Source organism: Chaetodon auriga, chromosome 11 (genome assembly GCF_051107435.1).
Source record: "Chaetodon auriga isolate fChaAug3 chromosome 11, fChaAug3.hap1, whole genome shotgun sequence".
NCBI classification, from domain to species: Eukaryota; Metazoa; Chordata; class Actinopteri; order Chaetodontiformes; family Chaetodontidae; genus Chaetodon; species Chaetodon auriga.
In genome coordinates, this window is record NC_135084.1 from 2,705,485 (window position 1) to 2,731,107 (window position 25,623).

Here is a 25,623-nt window from a genome sequence, read left to right on the forward strand (position 1 = left end):
TCTCAGCCTCCTCCCTCTTAATCCATTCTTGCTCTTCCCCCAGCTCTTGTTGCTCCCTGGTCACCTTCAGGCTGAGTGTAAATCCCAGCCGTCCCCTCCTCCTCCTTCACCTCTGTCCCTTTGGTGGACTGCCACTCCTCCTCCTCCTCATCCTCCTCCTCCTCCTCCTCCTCCTCCCATGACTCTGCCGGTGAAGCCCGCCCCATTACTCAGCTGGAAGGACTGGGTATGTTCACACAGCTCTCACACACAAGCACTCAGGCAGGCGAGGGAACACAGGTATCATGACCCCACTGGAGGACAACCTCACTGTATCTTCCAACAACGTATGCCTTTTCCACAACTGATCTTCTTTAAAACGTGACGAGGAATCTCTGAGGAACTTTTTTTCTTTTTTCATCCTCACCACTTTTGACTTCTCCTCAGCCTCAGGGATTGTTACAGGAACATGAGTGTTAAAGGGAGAAAGGCTGGGCTGGTAATCAGCTGGCAGAAGTCCTTCTCCATCCTGGCTCCTTGGAGGAAAGGTACTGTTGTCTTCTGTCTTCTTCTACGTCTTTCCGTGGCAGTATAAGTGGCTTACCCTTCCCCACCAGCTGCTAATTTGTGAGTTGCTGCTGTGAGTTGAGAAACAGCACTAATTTCAGTCACAAGGTGTGCTCTATTTTTCATCTCTGATCTCTCATTGGCAGACAAATTATTTATCACAAACCAATACCACCTGCATCTGCTAACAAGCATTTCATTTGATGAGGGATGATTACCACTCTGAGGATCTGTGTGCTGTGCCTTGATCTGTAGGTGACTGACTGAGGTGTGAAACCTTAAGAATGTACTTATCTGTGGGTCCACAGGGGCGTTTTTTGTGGGAAGCAAATCTGTTGTTGGTCAAGTCAGATTAGCAGCCTCATCATATGACTCACTCTGTTTAACAAGATTTTAAATGGATCCTAAAACCATAAATTATTTTTCCTCCAGGAAGCTCCCAAACCAACTTTTAAGACCTAATTTTGATCATTTCTTGTCATTAATCATAAAACTTCCGTTAAGATAAGTGCTTTTAATGAAAACAGAGAGCTGCAAGTACTGTATCTTTTGTGGTTGCCCTTACAAAACAGACATAGAGAACTCATGTCATAGCCTCCTCCGCCATGTCTACGGGAACAGGAGAATGGGACAGAATTATTGCAAGGTAATTGCAGTACTACTCTTTATGTTTGTCAAAAACAACCGGGAGAGTAGGAGTTACTGTGGCTTGTCTGCTGTTCGGTGCTGGGCAGGCAGTGTACAGTGTGTCAGAGCTTCTCTCCAACAGCTGGCTGCTGCTGGTGGAAGCAAGGTTGATGAGAGCACTGAGACTGAAATAAACAATAAACCAAAGCCATTAGCTAAAACAGACTGACTGAGATCACTACAGGAAACAGCTTTTACATAGCCCACACTCATTTGATGTCTTGCTAATACAAAAATATTGGTTTCTAAACTCAAAAGCTGCTTGATTTTTTTTTTTTTTGGTCACTTTTGGGTGGTAAATGAGCCAAAAACAAACAAACAAACAAAACAAACAAACAAATCCCACCGCAACATCTGATACATTCTCTAATTTTAGAGTTTTAATGGCAAACATTTGAGCAACAGTTGCCTATTTACTCATCCAGCAGACACAGAGCATCTGTAGCATTCCTTTGAGGGAGTTAAATTAGTGAGAGTGGTGAGACTGGAACAAATATGAAATTTGCTGGCTGGAAAACCAAGACAGTTAGCTAGAAGAGGCTACAGACTTCTGTGATACTGATGATACTCTGTGGGTTCATTCGTACAAGCAACACCTGTAACAAAGCATGTAGTCATCTGACCCAGAGTGAACTATTACAGCACAAAACACTGCTGTATTTGTTTTTACCACTTGTGGTTGTTGGCTATACTATGAACTAACATTGAACAACTAAAACATGTTAAGCAGTGTTAATCCATCCCTCTGTATGTGACGCTCCCAGGCAAAGTTTAAAAGCAATGTAAAACTCTGCGGTGATACACTGAGGATTCTCATTCTCATCCCTCTTCCCTTTCTAATCCTGGCATCAGGTTGCTCTGCATTCCATGTCAAGCCTCGCTCAGATATCACCGTCAGTTTATTTACAGTGCGAGCCTCCACACCTGCTGAGGAGCAAATCCTCCGACCGTTTTGTTTTGGAAGGGATGATAAATCTGCTCATTGTTGTGGCTGTGAGGGAGCCCCCACGCTCTGCTTGACAGCAGTCACATTGTTTGCCATGTTACTCAGAGGAGGAAGAAGAGGGCCATTGTAAAGATAACACTTACATTGTGTACAGTGCCGTGTGGAGCAGCTTTTTATTGGTGCTTTTGTGTGTGTCCTTGTTATCGTTTCATCGCTGTTTCAGTCCTGGCGGGAGCAGGAGATCGTCTGGGGAGTTGAAGCCGTATGAAATAACATTGTCTTTCTGCAGACTGTAACATAACAGCACCGACTGAAATCCAATGTTCTCTATTTCATGAGACTGCAGAAAACTGTGAAAAGCAACCAGAAAAGTTTAAACGAAGGGCCACCCAAAAAGCAGCCCTCTCTGATAATCATTTGGTGTCTCATACCTGAAATATGCAACATTGAGTGGAATTCTGCATGTGGAGAGAGGTCGTCAGACATTAGTCAGACATCAAGAATTTGAATTGCTGATGTGACTGAAGTAGAAAATGTGTGGCACACGCACAAAGATGAGGAGCTTTCACCCTCTGATGGAGTAACATGGAGGATTGAGAGATTTGCACTGAGGAAGGGGTCACTGATGTTTCACTTGACTGTGTAACTAAACCCTTTTCTCTTCACAATGAGTACTTTAATTCTGGATCATTGTACTAATACTACTACATTACTTGCTAGACTTAGACTTAGATTTTATTGATCGAAATTTGGGAATTTCTTTGCTACATTAATTACACATACTACATTAATTATTACATGACATGCCTGCACTTTGAAAGTGTTCTGGGTATATACAGGCCTTGCTCAATGTCTCATTGAGAAAACTATGTGAAAATTGGCTGCTTATACCCCAGTGTCCTGTATTTTGTCAGAGTAAATTTGCCCGAGGGAGTTTTGACTTGAGTTACAGTGCTCCTGCACATTCTTTCCTTATCTTAATGGTTTCTGATAAGACAGAGTGGAGTTGGGGGCCCCCGTTAACTTTGATAGAGAGGGAGTCTGTGTATCATCCATAGGGTTGGTGATGCCACGGTCAAGAAAGAGGTGAATAACAGAGCAGGGATCCCAGCCAGGCCACGTGTTGAGAGACGAGTCCAGAGGTGTGCTGCTTCTGCTGGCTTTAGGATGTTGATAGTTGAGAGGTGGTGGGGGTGGAGGAGATGTAGGGACAGTGGAGTGTCCCCTTATTACACATCTGCTTTATGTCACCTCTACTGACTTATTTAATGCTTTACACTTTAACTGTGGAAAAACTCCATATGTCAATTTAAGTCTCATTCGTTCAGACAGAATTTGAAGCAAATTTTAGACATGGCACAATTGCATATAAACTCAGTGGAAAGGCATGAGAAGATCTTACAATAAATCTGTCCAAGGCAGCACAAGTTCATAAAAATAACAGAGGGAAGCAGAGTCTCTGGTGAGCTGTGAGTTCATTTAGGGGCTGAGTGGAACACAAACACAGTCACACTCCTGTAGTCACGGCCATTGCTAACTAGCTGGCTGCTAACATCTGTACAGTTGCTATTGACTGTACATGTTGTCCACTGTTTTTTCTTCTACCATAATTATCCCTTTTTTCACAGCACATATTTTTGAGTTGTCATTGTGGAGCACAGGTATTACTAATAACATGAACAATGTTTCCATTCAAGTGTCCCAGTAAGCCAGCACGCACCAATCCAGGACCCTGAAACTGGAGCATTATTCATGTCATTATTTACACCTGTGCTTTTCCTATGGTGACATGTCAAAATATCTTCCACAAATAAGGCCTATTAATTGAAATTATTATAATTACTGCATAAATTAATAATACATTTGTGATTTATCCATTAATAAAAACTGTAAATGTAAAAATGAGACACTCATACTAAACTACTTCCTAGCTGAAGTGATTTTGTTTGAACGATAGTTAAACTGAGAATGGCACTGCATCAGAATATAAAACAAGCGGATGCAAACACTGCACAGAGGTTCATAATATTATGAGACAGGATTTTCCAACTGTGGGAAATTATCATGGAGATCATTTTTTCATCCCATGTTATAATAATTATATAGCAGTGACCCCATCAGAAGGTCCTTTATGGAACGTGCAATTGAAGATATTTGTTTTTGTGTTGCAGCAAAAGTTGAACCAGGTTGAAATTCTGAAGGACGGTCTGGTGTTTTTTTCTGTCAAAACCCTCAATGGTGTAAATGCATGCAACAATTGAGTAACTTGAGTTTAACAAAAATTTTATTTCATGATAATCAGTTTGTATTCACATTATTAAGTCTGAAGAGATTTTGAGGGATTGATTAACTTTAAGAATAACTGACATTTAAATAACTGATATTGTAATGACACAAAACAATAACTCCTTGGGTCCTCTACTCAAACCTCTTTGCTGTAGCCCCAGCAGATCAGCAACCTGTCATGATCACTGACCACTTGGGATAAGAGCAGCCTGAACCCACCTGTGCTATAAAAGTAACCAGCCTGTCACAGCCTGTTTATGACCTACTGTGCTGTGGATCTGAGAGGCCAACTGAGCCAACTGTTTAGCCCAGGGGCTTACACATGCTGACATGCTGTGCCTCAGAAAGCCTTCATAATCTCAGAAAACTGAGGTTGAAAGCTGAAGTTGAAGCCTGCATCTATAAACTGACTAAATGCTTGAGGCATGCACCTCCTTTTTAGGGTCATGAGAGCCTGTGAGAAGCTGGAAAGTTATTTCAGGGGAATGTGCTGTGTGGAAGGAAAAAAGTCTCAATTAGGCACATCTGCAAACAAATCAACGCAATGCAGTTATCGTTCATGTTCCACATATGAATTATATTTGAAGAAGGCAGGACTGTGGTGTCTGCATGATGATATAAAAACCCCTGCAGGACTTTCTAAGGGCACACAAATGCACACAACAGACACTCCACATGCACATTTATGGACACACATGTGGTGACACTCATTCACTCATTTTTCAACATGTCGTTGGAAATCTTTCACTTTTTGGTACATGTAAACTCGATTGTGTCAGATTGCTTCCAGTCTTTATCCTAATCCAGGTTTACCTAGTCCAGACTCTAGCTCCATATTTCATGCAGACACAGATTTGTACAAACTGTCTTAACATTTCCCAAAATGTTGAACTACTCCTTTGGAAGACAGATGTAGGCCAACGATAAATGCAAAGGACATGGGCTACATATATGCTTGGAAGTAAGATGTGTGCCCAGTCCACCTTGGTTTAATTTGAGGGAATTAATGAAATAATTTGAGGGTGCAGATGTACGTATTTGGGAGCCACCATCTATTGGCAGTCAGATGAACTGCAGTTCGAGGCACCTCCTCAATGGTTTAACCACTCAGATAGGGTAAATGTTGGTTGATAGCTTGTGGAAGCAGAGTTAGCATGTACTGTTGTATTTCAAAAAGATTTCTTCACAGCACCGTTGTCCACTTTGTTCTGCACATTTGGTTCAGCAAGCTATTTGCCACTTCTATAGCGCTGTCGGACTCATGGTGGAAAGTTTAAAAGAGGATCAAAGTTGATGTAGCAGAATCAGATATCATCTTGGTAGGAGATTCCTGTATGTTATGCTAGCAGCACTTGATGTAGAACGCCTCTAGCCTCAAGCAAAGATAAGGAGCAGGCTACAGAGGTCTGGTAAGCTCACTCTTTCTAACTCCACACCCCCAGATTTTCAAACTCCACCTCTTTTACAACCTTTTTCACATATGCACTAGTACTTCCAACACCTGGACACACACTTTAATGTGCAAAATTGGTGCAGTTCCTCTTTAATGTCACATCTGTTTTGCTTAAAAACAGGTGAACCTCTTCACCCTGTCTGCGTGTTTTGCACCTGTCCTGTATTTAAATCTGACTCACCGTCTGAAAAAGTCGACTGTTTGAATGAAAGAAGTGTACTTAGCACGAGTGATGTGGTTTTTGACTCCCAACACCCACTGGCCTCTGTTAACCTCTGCACGCAGGCAGTGCTTTCCCTCCGCCTTCCAGGCAGCTTAGAGCTTTGTTCTGGAACAGGGCAGACCACTTATTCTAATTCAACACCTTCAGTCCTGAATACTGTGACTTTTTAAGGGACTCACTTGAATGACAACACTAGCATTGCCTGGAATGGCAAATGAGTATGATGGTAAATGGCTGGAGGACTTTTTAGACAGAAAAGAGGCTTTAAGATGAGTGGGGGAAGGGGAGGAGGAATGTATGTAATTATATATTGTGGTTTTTAGTCAAGCGACTGGAAATAGACTGACTCAGCCCATGTAGGCAATTACAGAATAGAATATATGTTTGTGTTGTTTGGGAGGATGGGGACAGCTGGGTCAGGGCGACACCTGTCCGGCTGACAGTGGAGAGGATTGTAGGGAAGGACAGGGATTGTATCACAATAACAAGTCAGATTACACAGCTGAGTCGGCCAGATGACTTCAGTGTGTAATTAAAGTCAACCTGTTCTCTTGTTATTGTCTGCCGGTAATTCACAGGAAAAAGTAGGCACTGAAAAAACAATGTAAGAAAATAAAAAAGCCAGAGTAGAGTGGCACGTTGAGTAAAACCAGCGTCTGATGTTTGGTTTCCAGAGAGATCTGTTGTTATTCTGCTTGTGCCAGAATTGAGGAGTTATTTAATTAAAATCAGAGCTTCCAGATTCTCATCTGATGTGTTTCCACATTCCATTTTTCTGGAAAGAAATTCTTTGGATGTTCTATCACTGAAAGTAGATCAGCTTCTTCTAAGTGCTGTTAATTGAAGGAAGATGAGTTGGACAGAGAGACACCACAGATGACTTTTACAGAGCTGCAGCTCATAAAGACCAGTATCCCCAGGACCTGTTCACAATGGATGATTCTGCACCTGATGATGTATGCCCAATGACAATATTTAGTGTCAATACATACACAGTGTGAAACATGTCAAAATCTATTAGATGAACTGGGCAAAAATTCATATAGACATTCATGTATGACAATAACTTTGGTGATCTCGTTACTTTTCATAGCGCCCCCACAAGATTGACATTTTGTTCTGTTAAAATGTCTCCAAAACTGTTGGGTGGTCATGATTTTCTTATTTCTTACACGATGAATTCTAATAACTTTGCTGATCATCTGAATTTTTGACCTAGCCAGCCTCAGGTGTTCTTTGTGTTTAGGGCTAATTAGCAAATGATAGCAAGTTAACCCAGGAAACTCAGATAGTGAACTTGGAAACATCATAGCTGCTGAACATGACCATGTTAACAATTTCATTGTTAACACATTAGCATGATGATGTTAGCACTAAGCTCAAAGCAACTCTGTGTCTAAGTGCAGCCTCACATACCTGCTAGCATGATTGTTGACTTTGGGACTTTTTAACCATTACCACAATCTTTTCCGAACCTAATTATACTGTAGCTGCAATGCATGGATTTTGCAAAAAGAAATTTCGTAAAAAACTTTAGCATAGATCATTACAAAATGTGGCCAATGAAAAGTAACTACAGGTTTTACGGATCTGTCTTGACAATAACTTTATAATGTTCTTGACTGGCAATTAAGTTGGCGCATAACTGGTCTCTTCAGTGCAGGCAGCTTGACTTCCAATAAATGACAGAGCTGTGCAGGCTGAGTCAGCTGTGGTGATAGCTTTATTGCCTCTTACTCTCTCTTGACATGTGTTGTCAAACAGAATGATATCACAAAGCTGAAGTAGGTCAACTGAACAATGCAAATGAAATCAGTATTCCCACTAGCTTTTAATACAACTACTACTACTACTAATAATGATAATAATAATAATAATAATAAACTTTACACAGCACTCTTCAAAACAAAGTTACAAAGTGCTGTACATGACTGTAACAGGATTCAACCATTTGAAGACTGAAGCAAATAAATCGGACAATAAAAATAATGAAAATAAAAAGGAATAGAATACGCAAAAATAAGGAAAAGAACAACAACGAAAATAATAAAACAGATAAAACATGCTGGAATTAAAATGGAGTGCTAGCAGCACTAATAAACAGCCTTTTTAAAAAGATGAGTTTTGAGAAGTGATTTAAAAGTTACTGATTCTGCAAGTCTCAGATCCTCAGGAAGGGGTTAAGCCTGAGTGCAGTAATTTAAATGAGAACAAAATAAAAGCAGGTATGACCTGTGCATGATCACGTCAACACATCCTCATACCTAAATGACTGAGGAGGTCAATTGCCAGTGACTCCCAAAACAAAATATATCACTGTTGTAAAGCATAAAGATGGACCTTTTTGGTCTTAATCCTTTTTGATGAGGATGGGCTGGATCAGGCTGAGAGAGAAACAATGTGGTTTTTGAGATGCTCCTCATTTGATAAAAACAAGACTGAACAGCATTTTAAATGAATTCACTAAGTGAAAATTCACTGTCAAATGTAACACCCAGGCTTTTAATAGATTGTAATGAAGCAAAGAGAGAGACTGTGTGCTTTTACATAATAATAATGAACTTTATTTATACAGCTGTGTTACTGAGTGCTTTACAAAACCGAAACAGGATTAAAACATATCAGGACTGAGGTGAATAAACAATACAGATAGATGTTAGTGACAAAACAGAGATGTTGGCAATATGATGCTGTGCTACAATTAATAAAAGGCTTTTTTGAAGAGTCCTGGCCAAAGGTATGAACTGCCACCTAGCTCATAGGGGAGCAGCAATTCAGCAATGTAGCTGGCAGCTACACTATGAAGTGCGTTAGTGAAGAGAGGCTAAAACAGGGCTCACATGATCTTGTATTCTTGTAGATGATAAAAGCCAAACAGCTGCCTTTTGTACTACTAGAGAGCATGACATAGCTTACTTGTACCTAGCAGATTTATCTGCTAGGTAAAAATAGGTTTGATGGAAACAAAAACTTCCTAGCTGTTTCCTATCTAAGTTATCCATACCCCTGGAAAGGTACATCACCATGTTTTGCGTCACTGAGATTCCAGTGAAATGCTGTCTGGGTCACCAGACACCTGAATGAAGCAACCACACATGTTCTGGCAGGCTCATTTTACAGCTTCCCTGATTGTTAGTCAGTGGCATTGCTAAGGTCTCTTGGTGCTCCAAGCAAGAAATCCCTGGGGCCCCCACCCCACCCGTGCATGCTGCAAAAAATTTGGTGTTGGCACACATAAATGCACAATTTCCGGGACATTTGAGATGAATACTGAAAAAATAGATTAGTGGTTCTCAGAGTGAGGTCCAGGGACCAACAGAGGTCCCTGAAAGCCCAGGCCTATCAGTAATCGTTGTTGTAAATAAGTGGCTGGGGCCCCGCAGTAGCCAGGGGCTCCAAGCAACTGCCTGCCATGCCTGTCCGCACACCCCGCCCCTGTCGTTAGTAAATGTTCAGCTGACACCAACAACTTTAAGACAGATATCAGTAGTGCCACCAGTAGTTTCATTGACCTATGCTTATCCCTCACAGTCAGAAAATCAGCTGCCTGTGTTCCATGGGGGAAGCCTGGAGGGATCACTCCCTGGGGGCCTCTGACCATGGTGGCCTCATTCCTGACTGATCTGAGGGTAAAGCCCCTTGTAGTCAGGGGTCCCTGTGTGAAGTGGAGACCATCTCAAAAATAGAAATGTGGCTGTAAAAATTTCTCCAATAGTTGTTCAAGTGAAGTTGTTCAGATTACCGGTACATGTATATGAACTGAAGTTTTCTCACACCTGCCAACCAGGAGACTACTGCTCAAGCCATGTTTGTGTGTTTTTAACCAGAGATTGTGACATTTTCCACATATGATCTTTTCCTAACATAATCTAAAAATGATTTACGTAGGCTTAAAATGCAGAGGTACAATATATTGTTATTATTATCATAGAAATCACAAGAACCAGTTGTTGAAATACCAAGGCAGGCAGGTCAAAGAACAAAAAGCGACATTTAAGAGCCAAAGTTGAAACAGGCAGGCAAAAACTGCAAGAGCAGGCAGGGCCAAAATCCAGAAAACAAAGAAGAAATCCAAAATACCAAGCTACTAACAAACTGGTATGGCACAGGCAGGAAACAACGCGGGACAAGGGATCAAACACAGACTATCTGACAACTGAAAGAGGAGAAACCACTGACTAAATACACAAGAGAGAGAAGACTAACAGGCACAGCTGAAACTAATCAGCAGTCACAAGGAAAGACACAAAAATCACACAAAACAAAATGACACAAGGAGGAACTCTGACTTAAATCTGTTGCTGGTTTTTGCACCTGCTATTTTAATCTGTTTTGCTCCTTAAAGCAAGAGAGCAAATTCAAAAGTGAAACTTCATGCTGAAAAACTGGTAGGCACCCAAATCAAAAGAACGACCCTATAATACTGTTGCCTGTTAGCAAGCTACTTAGTGCTGTTACTGACTGCTCAGTAGGTTAATGTTCAATTCAAGAGACAAATGTTTACTGCTGACTCTTTTCACAGACTGTCAACAGCAGTAAATATTGCAGTTGGTGGTAACTTGCATGTCAAAGTTCTTCTAAGCTGGACTCGGATAATACCATTGATTCTGTGTGCCTCTGTGAGCTGTAAGCAGTTTGGATGTCATGACTGTTGTTGATGACTCTCAATCTTTTCATGTGACACGCCAGCTTTGATTGGCATCAGAGGTATTTCTCAGGAGACAGTAAACACTGATTTAGGCTACCATAGATATAACCACACACTGGGCTTGTAATTCACTCAATATAGTGAGGTAATTTGGAAAAACATAATGCCTCAGTGCCTCTCACCTGCTGAAGCCACAATGGAAATAGCTGCATGCATTCTATTACTTTTCCCCGCATTTGGCAAAAACAGGAAATTAGTTTTCCATCCTACACAGAAAAGAATGTGTTTTTGGAGTCAACAGCTTGAATTGAGCCATTGAAAAAGCCATCTGCATGTATAACCAGCTTGTGGCAGACTCCACAAGAGCAGTCTCTATAAAGAAAATAAACTGGTAAAATCTCTTAAAGTAAACATAAGGCTTTACTGTACAGTTCTGAAGCAACACTGAAACTTTATAGTAAATAAAAATATACACAGCACATCATCATATCCATTGCCTCCATGAGGCCACAATGTGATTCAAGCATAGCAATAAGAGCGTAAACAGTGGAAATTTAATATCCTCCAAAAGGCTGCGTTAAATTCCTTTGAAAATCTCACGTCAACTTCTAACTGAATTTGTGTTGTCCATTATGTTGCTGAAAATGGAATTGTGACCTGAGTCCTACTATTGTATTTGATGTTTGTGTGTGTTGGGGAGCATATGTATAGAATAAAATTTGGCCTAATCCAGCAGTTAACTGTCACATTTACTGACTGAAAGCTGAACTTCTTCATTAACAAATGACCACAGCCAACAATGAACATGTACATCAACAAACTGAATACTTTTCAGTAATTGCTGCACCAACATCACTTGTCATTGCCCGAAAAACAATGACCATATGACTTTTGCTGCTTAGGTGCTCGCTCAGGAGGATGACACTGTTTGTCAGTGCCTTCCTACAATGTTACAACTGACCATTGCGATTAATTCAAATGTCTTTGATTTTGGATAATATGTGGTTTTAGCACAAAAGCTACTCTGTTAAGATCAAGGAAAGAGTGTCATTTGGGTTTAAAAAGTACTTGTTTATCTATAGGGAATGATTGTGGTCACAGTTAAATGTAGAATACTGAGTAAAGGCAAGAGAGGATCATAGTAATAGAAGAAACCACCACTGAGTCTCTGTCCTGACAGTCATTCACCATTGTGGGTCTAGAGGGAGAAGTGTCATATTAGGCATTTGAATCGATGCTGTTGTTTTTCTTGGGAAGAGAGTGAAACATGAATTGATGGTATATACGCAGAATTTGCTGTGATCATTTGTTATTTGAAGAGTTATCTGTGAGATTCAGGCCATACATAAACAGTGTATGTGACAATAGGGAAAATGCACTTTAGATTGAAAAAATGGCAAATCTCTTTGTCTTTGTGTTGAACCACAGTGGGAAAACACAGACCTTGTTTAACATGGGAAGAGAACTGGTTCAGAGATATGGCACAATCACACACTGTGCTATCAGTGTTTTGACACATGTGCTCCTACTCAACAAATGGGTTCTCAAAACAGTGGTCATTACTGTGGGTGTGTGGCTATTTTGTTGAGTGATTGACTTGAAATTAAGACAACATGAGTTTCCTATTTTCATCAACTTCATGTATTTGTAATTTCATCAAAAGAAAATATTTTGTTGTTTTTATTGGTCCAATTTAAAGATATTTCACACTTTGAGATTTTCAGTTATGCCAAGTTACAATTTACATTGAAAACCCTCCAGTTCAGTTCCAATCAGCGAACTAATGACTTGTTAATCACTCATCATTCAGTGCAGGCCTCCACCCTTCGCAATCACAACATCCCCCCTGCCTCATCTAAACCACACAGAAGGAAGTGATTGTCCACACACACACACGTATACACTGTAATTACACTTTGCTGTGCCTATTATCAATAAGCCAAAGACTTCCACTTCCATTCAAATTCTCACAACATTCTTTGGAGGAAATTCCTCTCCAAGGACTCGCTTCTCCAAAGTTCCCCTCAGAGAGGATAAAAGTGTCGTATTTACCACTTCAAAGAATTCGTTGTTTGCCTTGGCAAGATCTCCAATTCACCCTGCAGGAAGTCACCGTACCTCCACTATTGTTAAAGTGTGATCTAGCACTCAGCTGTAGCTTTATTTCAAGCACTTGACTAAATGAATATAGCAACCTTAAGCTTAATCTCAGTCCTGCATTTCTCGGGGGAAATAGGGCATGCCTTTTGTCTTTTCTCTTAAAATTCAATGGTTGGAAGGAAGGAAAAAATGTCATTTGATTGACAGAGAAACATCGAATTGCCCACATTGAGAAAGAGGAGAGGACACATATGACTGCCTCCTGTAATGGTCTTGGAGCTTCGTGTGGTATTTGAGTTAAAGAATGCAGGATTACATAAACACCAGTCCTGGTTACCAGGTTTCACTCAAGCATCCATTCATAGCACTATATATTACTTTTTGATGGTGCATATGGGTCATTCATGGTCAAAAGATTGGGTCCAGTCCAGAATTAGCCAGATGATTTGGACAGAATGTTTGAAATACCTGCACTACTACAGTCTTTGATTTGATTCTTAAAATGCCCTTAATATGAATTATGATTGCACACCAGTAATGTATTATGTAATGTGACTATCACCTTAAGTCAAGCAAATCCACTCTCTGGCAGCCCCAACCCACACTTAAAGTTTGGTTTAAGCCCAGGGATTTCAAGGTCTTTTGTTTCCTTTGAGGCATATCAGAGACATTTCAGACTGTGTGACAACATTACAAACTGCCAGCCTGGCTAGCGGATGGGGGAGACTTTTCTGAGGGAAACTGTTCAAAGAAGTTGTTTTAGCAAAGGCCGAATAATGACAAGGGTAAGTTCAGGTAACAAAGGCCTTTAGACCTATAGAAATTGATGCTTGTCTGTTGGGATGCTGGAATGAAAGAGGAAGTTTCATGCATTAGTTTGATGGACATCATTGGTTTCTTTTGATCACAATTGTTCCCAAACCTTAACCAAGTTGTTACTTTTTTTTTTCACCATGATGATGAATATCCACTAAACCACTTTTTATTTAGTTACAGTGGTTTGTAATGGTTTTTGAAGGCAATGTCCAATTTAAGTATCAGTTCAAAAATGAAGCAGTTTCAATTACAAGTAATGTATTATTGAAGGATTTGTTGAGAATGAGGTGTTAGAATAAATCTGAATTTCTTTATCTGTTTAACAGGGAAAGGAAACAGAGATCCAGTGCTGGATAGTGAGGTTGTCCTGACAAAAATGAAGCTCTTCAGCAACTTCCATGAGAAGCTCCTGATAGCTGATGACTCTGCGTCCACCATCTCCACGGCGTCAGTTTTCGAGCAGGACATCTCAGAGCCCTCCAAAACCTCTGTGGTGAATTCACACTTTGATGGCAAGCATCGCATGGAGTCCGGCACAGACTACTTGCCTAACATTTTCGCAGACTCTCAGCTGTCAAGGTTGTACAAGTTTGAGTCAGAGGACTCTGGAGTGGAGCTGCCCAGTGGAGCTAACTCTCCATCCAGCCCGACAGGCTCTGAGCAGAGCTTTGTGGTCCACAGTCGAGAGTCCTCCTGCGATTCATGCAACTCCAACTCTGACCCTGCAGCTCTCACTGATGAACTAGTCACATATGCACAGAGCCCTGAGATAAAACAGGCCGAGGACTTGGTGGATAATAATCTGAGTATGGCAGTGGACGATGTGTTCATGCACACACAGGAACTCGGTTCTTCAGCTGTGACAGTGGAACTGCACATAGGAGAGGTTGTGGATAGGGACGAGTGTGGGGCTTCAGGAATCAGCCCTGAAGAAGATGAGATATCTGGACAGGTCAAGGAGAACAGTGCTGTAACTGAAAGGACATGCTTAGAGCACATGGGGCAATTTGGGAAGCAATCCTCGACAGGAGCCCCTGATGACATGACGGGCAATGACTATGAACCAGAGCCAATATGGACAAGTACCACCAGCGACAGCCTGGAGGAGTACATGGATGAATGCTGCAGACTTAGTGTGGTAAGCACATACTGTACATAGATAGTAGTCAAGGTTGAGGGTTCGCCCCTGTCCTGAAGCTGAGTCCTCATCAGCAGCCTGGATACCATTTCAACCTGTGGCCCCTTGTTGCATGTCTTCCTCTCTCTCTCTCTCACTCTCTCTTTCCCTTTTCTTGTTTATCTCTAAGCTGTTCTATGAAAAATGAAGTCTGAAAAAACAGAACCTATCAAGAACTGCAGTATTTTCTCTTGTTTTCCTCTAGATTCCTTTCCCTTTTTTTTCTTATCTCCACCTTCATGAATTGGAGTCTTGCAGCTTCACAAGTTCACAAGTGTTTTTGAAACATGTTGAAACATTTTCAGCTCCTGCAGGTAGATCTTTGGTTCAACTCATGCTTTACAGGGCAAATTGAAATCTACCTGGCTTAACTTCCAGTCAGCTTTTGAAATATTTTCTATCCAAACAGGCTTGTTTATGAGTGTGTGAGAGTGTGTGTGTGAGAGAGTGTGTAGGGGTGTGTTCAGTCCCTTCAGAACTCGTGAATAAGGACAATTATAGTTCCTCCAGACTTGGAGAAAATCCCTTTTGGGTGAGCAACAAAAATATCTCATATCATCTGTCATTATCTCTAATTTTAAACTCTTTCCAGCCTCTGTGTTGCCAGGTAATTGCATCACTGCACTGAAATATGGTTCACATAGTCAGTCATTTCCTTGAGTGTATTTGTAAGTGTGATTAACACATGGAGGTTCTTTGATTTTCAGACATTCTCTTTAACTTTCACTTAAAGAATGGAAAAAGCACTGAAGGCGTACCTGTGCTTTGGCCTCTTCCTGTGTGAGGGACATAAAAAAAAGCAGCTGTACCCATTCATAAGGATCTGCAGGGGAATGTTTCATTCATCTTACAGAAAAAAAGAGTGGTTTTCTTGTTCACATCCAGTGAGCTCTACAGGTGAGAGAGCACCTGGCAGCTGTGAAAGCTGCAAAGTCATAATCACCTGTTTGATGTTCCTGAAAACATAGACATACAAGACAGTCAGGCCTTGAAACTGTCTTTCATTACCGGCAGCTATTAGAGTGAGAATCGGATCCAGCCTTAAATTTTCCACCTGAATGCCCTCTGTTTTCCACTGGACAGGGACAAATTGTACAAATGATACTAACAGAAGGTTTAAAGCACCTTTGAGCAATCCTCATTCCCAAAAGAAATATAGTTTTATATATTAAGTGTATTATTAGTATTAGTAAAATGAATGCTGCTGTTTTGAGATACTAAAAATGCCTATTATCATACTGTTAAATACGGTGGCCGGGAGGTGCAAACCAACATTACAAAATCTGAGACAATTTAACATTTTGGAAAACAAATTAACAAGACGTGAAACACATTTACAAGTGCCGAGACAAATTTACAAGTGGCGAAACAAATTTACATTTCAGAAAACAAATTAACAAATACAATCTACCGGAAAGGGAACGTCCCAAATACGGGGTTGACCCGGAAGTGATAACGGGAGCGGGTCAGTTCGATTTGTTGATGTTTTCAATAGACGGAGATGGACAGAGACCGAGTTATGTTTTGCCTGTTTTGTGGCAAACACATGAGCCAATTAACACGGTTTTGTTTTTCGTGTACTGTATGCACTGCTCTAACATATCTGGTCCGCCGGTCTGGTCCATGCCTCTTAAACACTGTAACGACCGACCACACGAAAAACAAAACCGCGTTAATCGGCTCATATGTTGTCCACAAAACGGGCAAAACATGACTCGGTCTCTGTCCATCTCCGTCCATTGAAAATGTCAACAACTCGAATTGACCCGCTTCCGTTATCACTTCCGGGTCAACCCCGTATTTGGGACGTTCCCTTTCCGGTAGATTGTATTTGTTAATTTGTTTTCTGAAATGTAAATTTGTTTCGTCACTTGTAAATTTGTCTCGGCACTTGTAAAAGTGTTTCGTGTCTTGTTAATTTGTTTTCTGAAATGTAAATTTGTTTCGGGAATTGTAAATGTGTTATGGCAATGTAATGTTGTTTTATGATATGTAAAAATGTTTTCCAAAACGTAATTTTGTCTCACAGTTTGTAATGTTGGTTTGCACTTCCCGGCCACCGTAGTTAAATGCCCTTTTATGCCATTCTTATCTTATCTTTACTATTACTATCTACTGCACTATTACTGCACTATACTATTTACTATTTGCTATTTATTCTTTTTTCTAGTACAGCACCACCAGAGTTGTCTTAAATCTCGTTGTACACCACGTATAATGACAATAAAGGCTTTTAATCTTAATCTTTAATTTGAAAAATGTGTTCAAAGCAGGTAATAGAGTTTTAAGGTACATGCCAAAATCAATATTTTATATTTGTTAAATTAAATTAAAAAAATACAAATAAAATAAATTTACATATGTAGTTTTGCATATGTATATAGTCAACATAGAAAAGTATAGAAGTATAGAAAAGAAACAGCATCACAAAAATCAGGATTCATTCTCTGGTGAACATTCATGTCTGAACACATTTTTGTTGTCATCCAATAGTTACTGAGATATTTCAGTCTGAACCAAGTGGTGGACTGATTGGATTACCCTGCAATATCAGAAAATCATTCCCATCAAGGCAAAGGTAAAGAATCATTCACTGAATAATCTGCAGACTAAAACCTTCACTTTGAAAACCAAAAACCAAACCACCCCAACAATAGTAAAGCCATGTCTCCATACAACAAATAGTTTGAACATCTCACGCTCTTCAAGCTCATGCAAAACTTTCAAAGCCACAGACATTCAACCACATTCTTCTCGTCTCTTCCTCAAAGACCTTTCAAAACAATATCAAACTCAAAGGCCTTTCTGAAGACAAGGCTTTTATTATTGCTGGCACATTAGGCAAACCAAAACATGACAGCCTGCTTGCACTCAGAAGCAGTCACTTGGGGAGGGAATGTGTTACAGTGTGCGGCAGCTTTTTCATGGGGCCGCATGTCATGCAGCACCTGTTCATCTGTGCTGAGGGACTGGAGATTTTTCTAGCGATACTGTCGCTGCCTGCCGGCCCCTCTGTCATCTGGACCCCCTGTGTTGCTTGGCGGCCTACCTGGATGCATCAAATAGGTGTCAAATATCTCAAATTACTCACATATTTACCTAGATAAAGTCTCTTTGATAGGACCCTGGGGCCCCTGTGAGGAAATGGCGTGTGGCAGAGACTTTTAGGGGCCCTGCATGATGGATGGGTACACTGTTGACAGGCAGTAAGGTGGTGTCACCCCCACCATCATCATCATCACTTTTCACCACAGCTAATAATGTAATTCCGTTTTCGGCTAAATAGGTCTCTGGTATCCATGGTGGGGGGATTTTCTAGCCTTGAATACTGAGAACTTTCTCTATGTTTACCTTATTTTGTTCCTCTGTCTGTCATCAATGCTTCATGCTGGTTTCTTCTATAATCTCTGCAAGTCTTAAGGTCCAGATTTTGCAGATATTATTGAATGCACAGCTGTCACATTTCCAACACCAGGTGGTAACAGCACTCATATGGACCTGTTTAGCTGCCTGTCTGAGTTCAAGATTTGTATGCATTTTCAAAGAATGCTTACCTCATCAGTGTAAGTGCAAAATGTAATTAAAAAAAACTGGATGCATCTGGTTTACTTGAATTCCTCAGCTGCACAGCATAAGTGAGAACAGCTCAATAGTGTTCCTGCCAGGTCAGGGTTGTTTTCACATCATTCAGGATTTCAAGTCCCTGCAAAGACAGTGTTTATCAGATAATTACACTTTATAAAAACTCTAATTGTATTACATTTTCATCAACATATGAAAACTAAATAACAAGAGACAGCCTGAATTATCAACAAATGAAGTAGCTGTCTTAATACAAAGACACTAATGACAAGCATCTTGTTTTGCAGTAATGAAATGCCAGTAATGTTGGCTGATGTTACTGGTTATAGAAAGGAAGAATGGAAAACAGTCTTACTGAAAGTTAGGCAATAAGTGACAACAAGACAGGTGGAACATACCATGAAAGCATGCAGGCCAATAAAAGGGACAGCTAACATTAACTTAAAATCATTACATTAATTTAATGTTAATGCTACCATCAGTTGGCTATCTTTAATATTTTTGGGATTGTTGGTTATCCGAGAGATGAGTGCAGGATTAATGGATGCTGGCAACAATCTAAGGAAACATTTATGCTTCAACAGACGTGATTTCTGTAACTTTCTGGAACTGAAGACGTTGACACCCACTTTAGTAATTGGCAAATGTGCAGATGTGATAAAGTGGACAGGGTTTGAATTTTTCTCCCAAGCTTTACACAACCATTTCTGGCACTGTTAATAGGAACAAATGAGTGCAACATTATGAATGCCTTCCAGGAGTGATTGTTTGAAAATGTCTGCCATTATCTCCATATTTCTGACAGCAGACTTTTCACCTCAACTTGGAGTGTGGTCATTTGAAACAGCTATAAACACTTCTGCCTTACAACATGGTTGGACAACCTGTTGCACAAACTTGACCTTTTTGAGTACACGTATGCTCTCATTTAAAGAGAAGTTGACCTTTATTCAGGTCTTTCTTAAAGATAATTCCAATGTTATTAATGGGGAGCAAGATCTCAGGAGGGAGCTGGCAGTAATATAAGGCCTCAGCAGTCTGAACTTTAGCATACATTTTCACACTGAATGAGGACTGTGATGAAACCTCTTGACCTCTTGATGGTCAGTATGGACAGGAGGAACAATAACAGTGAGCAAAACTTCTTTCATTGTACATATAAGTATGAGAGTATTGTATGAAGATAGACTTGGAAAATGTGGTTATCCTTTAAATCTTCCAAGATGTTTTACTAAAGAAATACTTTTATTTTTTATTTATTTTATTTTACCTTTCAACTGCAAGTGTCAAGCTAAACCAAATCTGTGTCATCCCCTATTTGCACTATATTTAATTTCCACCATTAAGAAATATCAAATATTCCTATAATTTAACGTTATACTATCAATCTGATGTTGCATTTGATAGATGTACAAATTAGCTGTAATTATCTGTGCAAAATAATTATTCATACATGGCCAAAATCTCAATAAAGAGGTAAACTTTTCTGCTTGCCTCATAGGGATGAGAACAAAAATGTCATGGCAATCATGGTAACACATCAAACATGGCAGCAGGCGTAGCTTTAGGATGTGTAGAGGACATGAAAAAAATTGAAAAGCGACCAAACCTTGTATACATTTTCAAATATGTTGACATACTAAAACCAAATTGAAATCAGGTCCCAAAAGTAACACTGGACAGAAGAAGAACTGTAGCACTGAGTGTCCAGTTACTGAAAGATTTACTGCAGGGACATTAGTCAAAAACACTATCTGTGTGTTGAAAAGGCTGGTGTCTGGCTGAGAGAAGCAGCGTACGTGATCTGCCCGTACACTCCTCCCTATCTGGATGCTCCACACACATCTGGTACTTCATTCCTTTCCAGCACTGTCATGTTAAGGAAATTAGTCTGGATGCAGTGAAGATAATGGAAACAACTGAGAGAAGGCCTCAATTTCCACAGTGATCTTTGATGTCATTATTTTATCATGCTCTTATTTTAAATGTGAAAGAGGGAAAATGAATCATAAAACCAGTTATTGCCCAATTTTTTTCCAAAAATAATAAGTAGGCCAGTTGTCGTAACCACCACCGTAGATATTATCATTTCTTATCATTAACATTTCTGTCACATTGACACATAAAGAGTTTATGTTGACATACAAAGTCAAATCAAAATAAGACTGTGTGGTTCCAGTGCAGTTTTTCACATTCTGGCTGTGATTTTATAAGCTACGGTGGTCTGTCCACCATCTCGATTCAGACTGTAAAAACAAAAATCTGCACTGATGGTCATAAAACATGATACAGATATTTGTTTTTCCGGAGGATGAATCCTGCTGCTTTCACTGATCCCTGCATTTATATCTAGTGCAACGGAGGCACACACAGTTCGCTTATTGTATACCTCTAGCATTATCCAAACTACCTTTATTTCTCATTTCAAATGTGCAGCTGTTTGTGTCCTTGTCACCTTAGTCAGTTCCATGTGTGATACATTTTTGCCACCTGACTCATGGGATCAGCCGAAACTCAGGAAGCGCACGTGCTTGCCTATTTTAAAATGGGTCTGTGCATGCAAAAGGGGACATTCCTGAATCCCATTCTGTCTTCCCGGGTGTGGATCACTCAGTATTCTCTGTGGGGCCGTTGATAAGATCAGCCCCAGTTCTTGTAATATGACTGTGGCAGCCACAACAGCCTCTGATTACAGACCCTCCCCCGTCATCAGCAACTACTCCAGAGGAAGTGAGAGTCATCTCCTGGAAGGGATACCCTTCTTTATCTTAATTAGCCACCAAAAAATACCAGAGGTAGCCGGGATGCAGTAAAGAGGCTCTGGGGAGTGAACAGATGACATAATCCACCTCCTAAAGATTACATTATCCATTGAACCTGATTGATGCATTTTAGGTCAAAAACACACTTAGATATCATAGCTCAAGCAGTACAGTATTTCTGATAATAAGCTTATAACTTAAGATCTCTTCCTCTCAAAGTCATGTTTCAACATTTTTTATTTACCAAAACCAATGCAGCTGATTTTGTCTTCACATCCATGATTACAGTACAAACAGGTACTGATAGTAAATAATGTAGCATGGCTTCATGGTGCAGACTCGCCAAAATGCAAAGAAATGCAGACAAAACAAAGAAACAAATAAAAAATAATAATAAAAAAAGAGCTCTTACTCTACAATATAGCTTATATTTACATCACCCAAAGCATGATGGAAACACTGGTGGGTAATTCTAAAAAATAAATTCATTGCAAACGACAAAATATAACAAAACTGTGACAAAACCAATGAAAATATCTCTTTTTTTGTTTTTCATAAGTACATAAGTACTATGTATTATACTATGTACTATAAGTACATTTGTTTAAATGTGAGTAAAGCTCAGAATGTCCAGTCATGGTTTTCTGGAACCCTGAAACACTATGTAGAGAAAACTGCCCCGCACAAAGTATAGTACCACTGGCATACCATACAAAATGATGAGCAGCTGTAGCCAAACTAATTGTGAAAACAAGTCTTATTTAGTATGTCTAGTTAAGACAGCTAGTGACTATGCCAAAGGCCTGTAAATGAAGGGTTTGAAATCCCAGCAAAAAAAGGAATCAACAGGTCAAGCATCATTATCACTTCAACGATTTACTTGGTATTTTATTAAAAACTATGTGTTTCAGAGTCTGCAGCCTTTGATATGATTGTTAATTTGCCTACATTGCAGTTTAAATTTAGAGATGCATTAATTTTTGCACACTTTGGGGGCAGTGAAGCAAGGCGTAAACGCAACATCTCACAGTCATCTTATCAAGGTCTTATTAGTTGTTGGCATTGGCAAAAGATTTCCTATTTAACTATTCAGCAGACAAGAACAATACTGAAGGATGCTGTTCACCACCAAAACAGAGCCAATAGGAGAATGCATATTGGACTTAAATACATCAGGTGGAATTGAAGTCCAATATGCACTCTCCTATCGACTCTGTTTTTGTCTCCGGTAATTCTTGTGAACATTTTCTGGCTCTATAGCTGCTAAATGCTCCACTGCATCCATAGCAGTGCCGAGCAGGTAGTGTATAATGTGTCTATCAGAACTGTTTTACTGAAAAAAGCTGTCTGGTTGAAATGAACACAAATCAAATCAAAACAATGAACTAGGACAGTAAAATTAAGCCTAGGGCCAGAGGCAATGTTAGTGGGACATATCTGTGCATACAAAGTTTGATGAATCCTTTATACTGTGACACAGTGAAAGTGTGAAAGATGGTTCCAAACAATGAAAACTGACCTCCATTCAGTCCAGTGTGGGAATGTGTTCATGGTCAAGTGGCTGGGTGATCTATAGAGGGTTTGTTCATTGGAGGAAACGTGTGATGTCATCCCTTTTTGCCTGTTGTGGCTGCTGGCCCATTGTTTGGCCAGTGTTTCCATCATAACTCCCAGTTGCCTGACTGGAGTTTCAGCGTCAGCAGCATGGAGAAGAGGGGAAAGACCCCGACCTGAGCTCACATCCTGCTTTTGTTGGGACACTTTTAGGAATGTTGATGATTTGATAAACATTTGCTCAAAATTTCCTTTTTTCATATTGCTGAATGAACATCTGCAACTCCTGGGTGAGGAGACACACTAACGCAATAGAACAGAAGTGACTTTGTGTCTGCAACACCCATCTGAAACTATAATTATTCTCCTCTTAGTATCACAAAACGTTACAAATTCCTCTCGGTGGTGTATAATTCAAATGTGTTTGCTGTGTTACAACACGTGGAAAATAAAACATTCTGACAATCAATCAAAACCACATACAAGATGGTTGTGGTATGTGATGATGCAGTGCAGATGAAGAACACCATCCAATTATTTTGTTAATCTTCATCCCTATTGGATGATGTTAACATGAATTTATTTAGACACAAGTATCCAGTAGCTGTGGAATGCTTTTACAGGTGCAGTTTGTGTCTCACTTGTGAAAATGCTTTTACAATCCATAAAATAGGACCAGAAGAGCATAAACGATGTGTCAGTGTGCTGAATGTCACAGTAGATTTCATTCCTGACAAATTACATTAGAACATAAATGCTAAAGTTGAAATGATCCAATGATTAGACTTTAGGGAGCAGTTTGACTGATCCTCACCTATTTGGTTTAGCTTTTTCAGGTAGATCTATCCAAGGCAGGTCAAACATTTAATTTTTCATTAACCACACCTCATGTTAAAAATTTTCTACTGCTGGCCACAAACCAGTTGAGGATGTAACATCTACTTGATTCAAGGTGACGTCACATCACATTTTGAAATGTGATCACATTTCGAAAATGTACTTTCTGACAAAAAAAAAAAAAAAAAAAAAAAAAAAAATCACATACACTATATTTGAATGCAAACTTTTATTAATAGCTATCCACATCAAATATGGACATTTCAGGTGATTTTATGTGATTCTAAATGCATTCAGTAAAGGGAAATCACAGATTCTGACAGGAAAAGAAAAGAATTCGAGGGGTTCTGGCATCTCTTTAGTGAAGTTACTCTTGAAAATGGCTTTAGCCACTATGTGTAGAACTAGCCAACATCTTTCAGATTATTTTTATAGCATAGGTTTTTGTTTGCATGTAAATGAGACAATCCTAGTGAAAACTGAGTCTATGTTTTGCTTTCGTCCTAGTCATTTCAGACTATGTCTACACTAAACCACCTAAACTGTAGCCCTGTTTGAGAATGTGCTATCTGCTGCATGGGAGACAGTCCTGGATGGTTCCCACAGAGAACCTTATTGTACATGGTCTTGACAAAGTCTGCAGGCAACAGTATTCACAGGGTGACAAGCAGCCTACTGTCTGACTCTGGTACATGATGGAATGTATCAAGCTCCAAACCCCCAAACAGTGTCTTTGGCACATGGACTGCAGTTCTGCATGTATGGGGTCTCTCAAGGGCTCCGACTATATTATACTGTATGCACGACAGCTGGTATCAGCAGTAGCCTAATTGAGTCAAGTATACAGGTTTGCAGTACTAAATGGTCTCAGCAGCGAGAACATACAGTTATGGGCGCTGAGGGTAAAACACGCATCGATCAGTTTCCACCCTCACTGTTTAAAGCAAGGTGGCTGAGTTTGTAACACTGCCCAAGTTTGTAATGGCTCCATTTATATAAGTGGCAGTTACTTGAGTAAAATTCTGTATAAAAGCCTAGTAGACTCAAGAACGCAAGAGCCTCTGTCAGAGTTCCACTTAAAGTGAAATCAATGGCTATTTCCTTGAGACAGTACATAGCAGTGCAGGCCTGGTATGAATCCAACTCGCAAAAGCATTTCTAAAGAATGGTTTGTTCATTTCTGGCCAGCACTAGATATAGGGAATGAGGTCACTCTGAAATCACCCTGGCTGGGCTCTGTCCCCCTCTTTGGCCACCCTACTCAAAATGGATTTGAAAAGCCACAAAACAAAGGCCTATAGTACACCAGTTTCTCCTGGCTTTGACTTCTCTCTGGTCTGGTACATGTTGATAGGTCTTTCTTCCATCTACAGAGCTGGTAACCCTTTGGAATTTCCCCATATTAGTGTCTGTCTGTGGAGATTTTGTTGCATGACGATCTCAGAAGCATTTCCATGCAAACAAGATGAATAATAATAAAACAATCCTAAGATGATGTACAGGGTGAATAAATCCTGATATCTGGCATGAATATGATCAAAATGAATTGTACGTCAGTAATGCCAAATATTTCTTTCCAGATCCATACCATTCAAAGATAAGTCTAAGAACAATAAATTACTTTTCTCCTAGCTTACTCCTGGTATCTTGGCTAACCTGCACATCTTCTGTTTGTTCAGGCACAGCAGCTGACTTCCAGCCCTCTGGGTTCAGGCCTGGGTTACCTGGAGCACATCTGCCAACTCATTGAAAAGATCGGCCAGCTCCAGGAGACCAACCTTCGACTTCAGAGACAGATCTGCAGCCTGCAGAAGGACAGCAGGATGTCAAAGACCAAAGAGGTGTGTGACTATTCTTTCACTTATTTTGCAAAGGTATTTTCTCAGGGTGTTGTCCACCAGCTTTAAATGTAACTTACTGCAGATATGGTCTTTCAGTACTGTTGCTGTGCTACATAGCTTTCTAACTGCTAGTATTAGCTACAACAATTTCTTTTGGTTTACCCA

General features: G+C 40.1%; 1 protein-coding gene across 1 annotated transcript in view; it reads left to right on the forward strand.

Moving 5' to 3' along the window:
• The first annotated feature begins 234 nt into the window (after nt 1-234).
• LOC143327757 (uncharacterized) overlaps nt 235-25,623 on the forward strand; it is a 37,158-nt gene continuing 11,769 nt past the window's right edge. Inside the window, exons 1-3 of the mRNA XM_076742226.1 lie at nt 235-527; nt 14,032-14,843; nt 25,297-25,458. Coding sequence (XP_076598341.1) covers nt 449-527; nt 14,032-14,843; nt 25,297-25,458 — 1,053 coding nt within the window. The 5' untranslated portion in view covers nt 235-448. The remainder of the gene's footprint in view (nt 528-14,031; nt 14,844-25,296; nt 25,459-25,623) is intronic.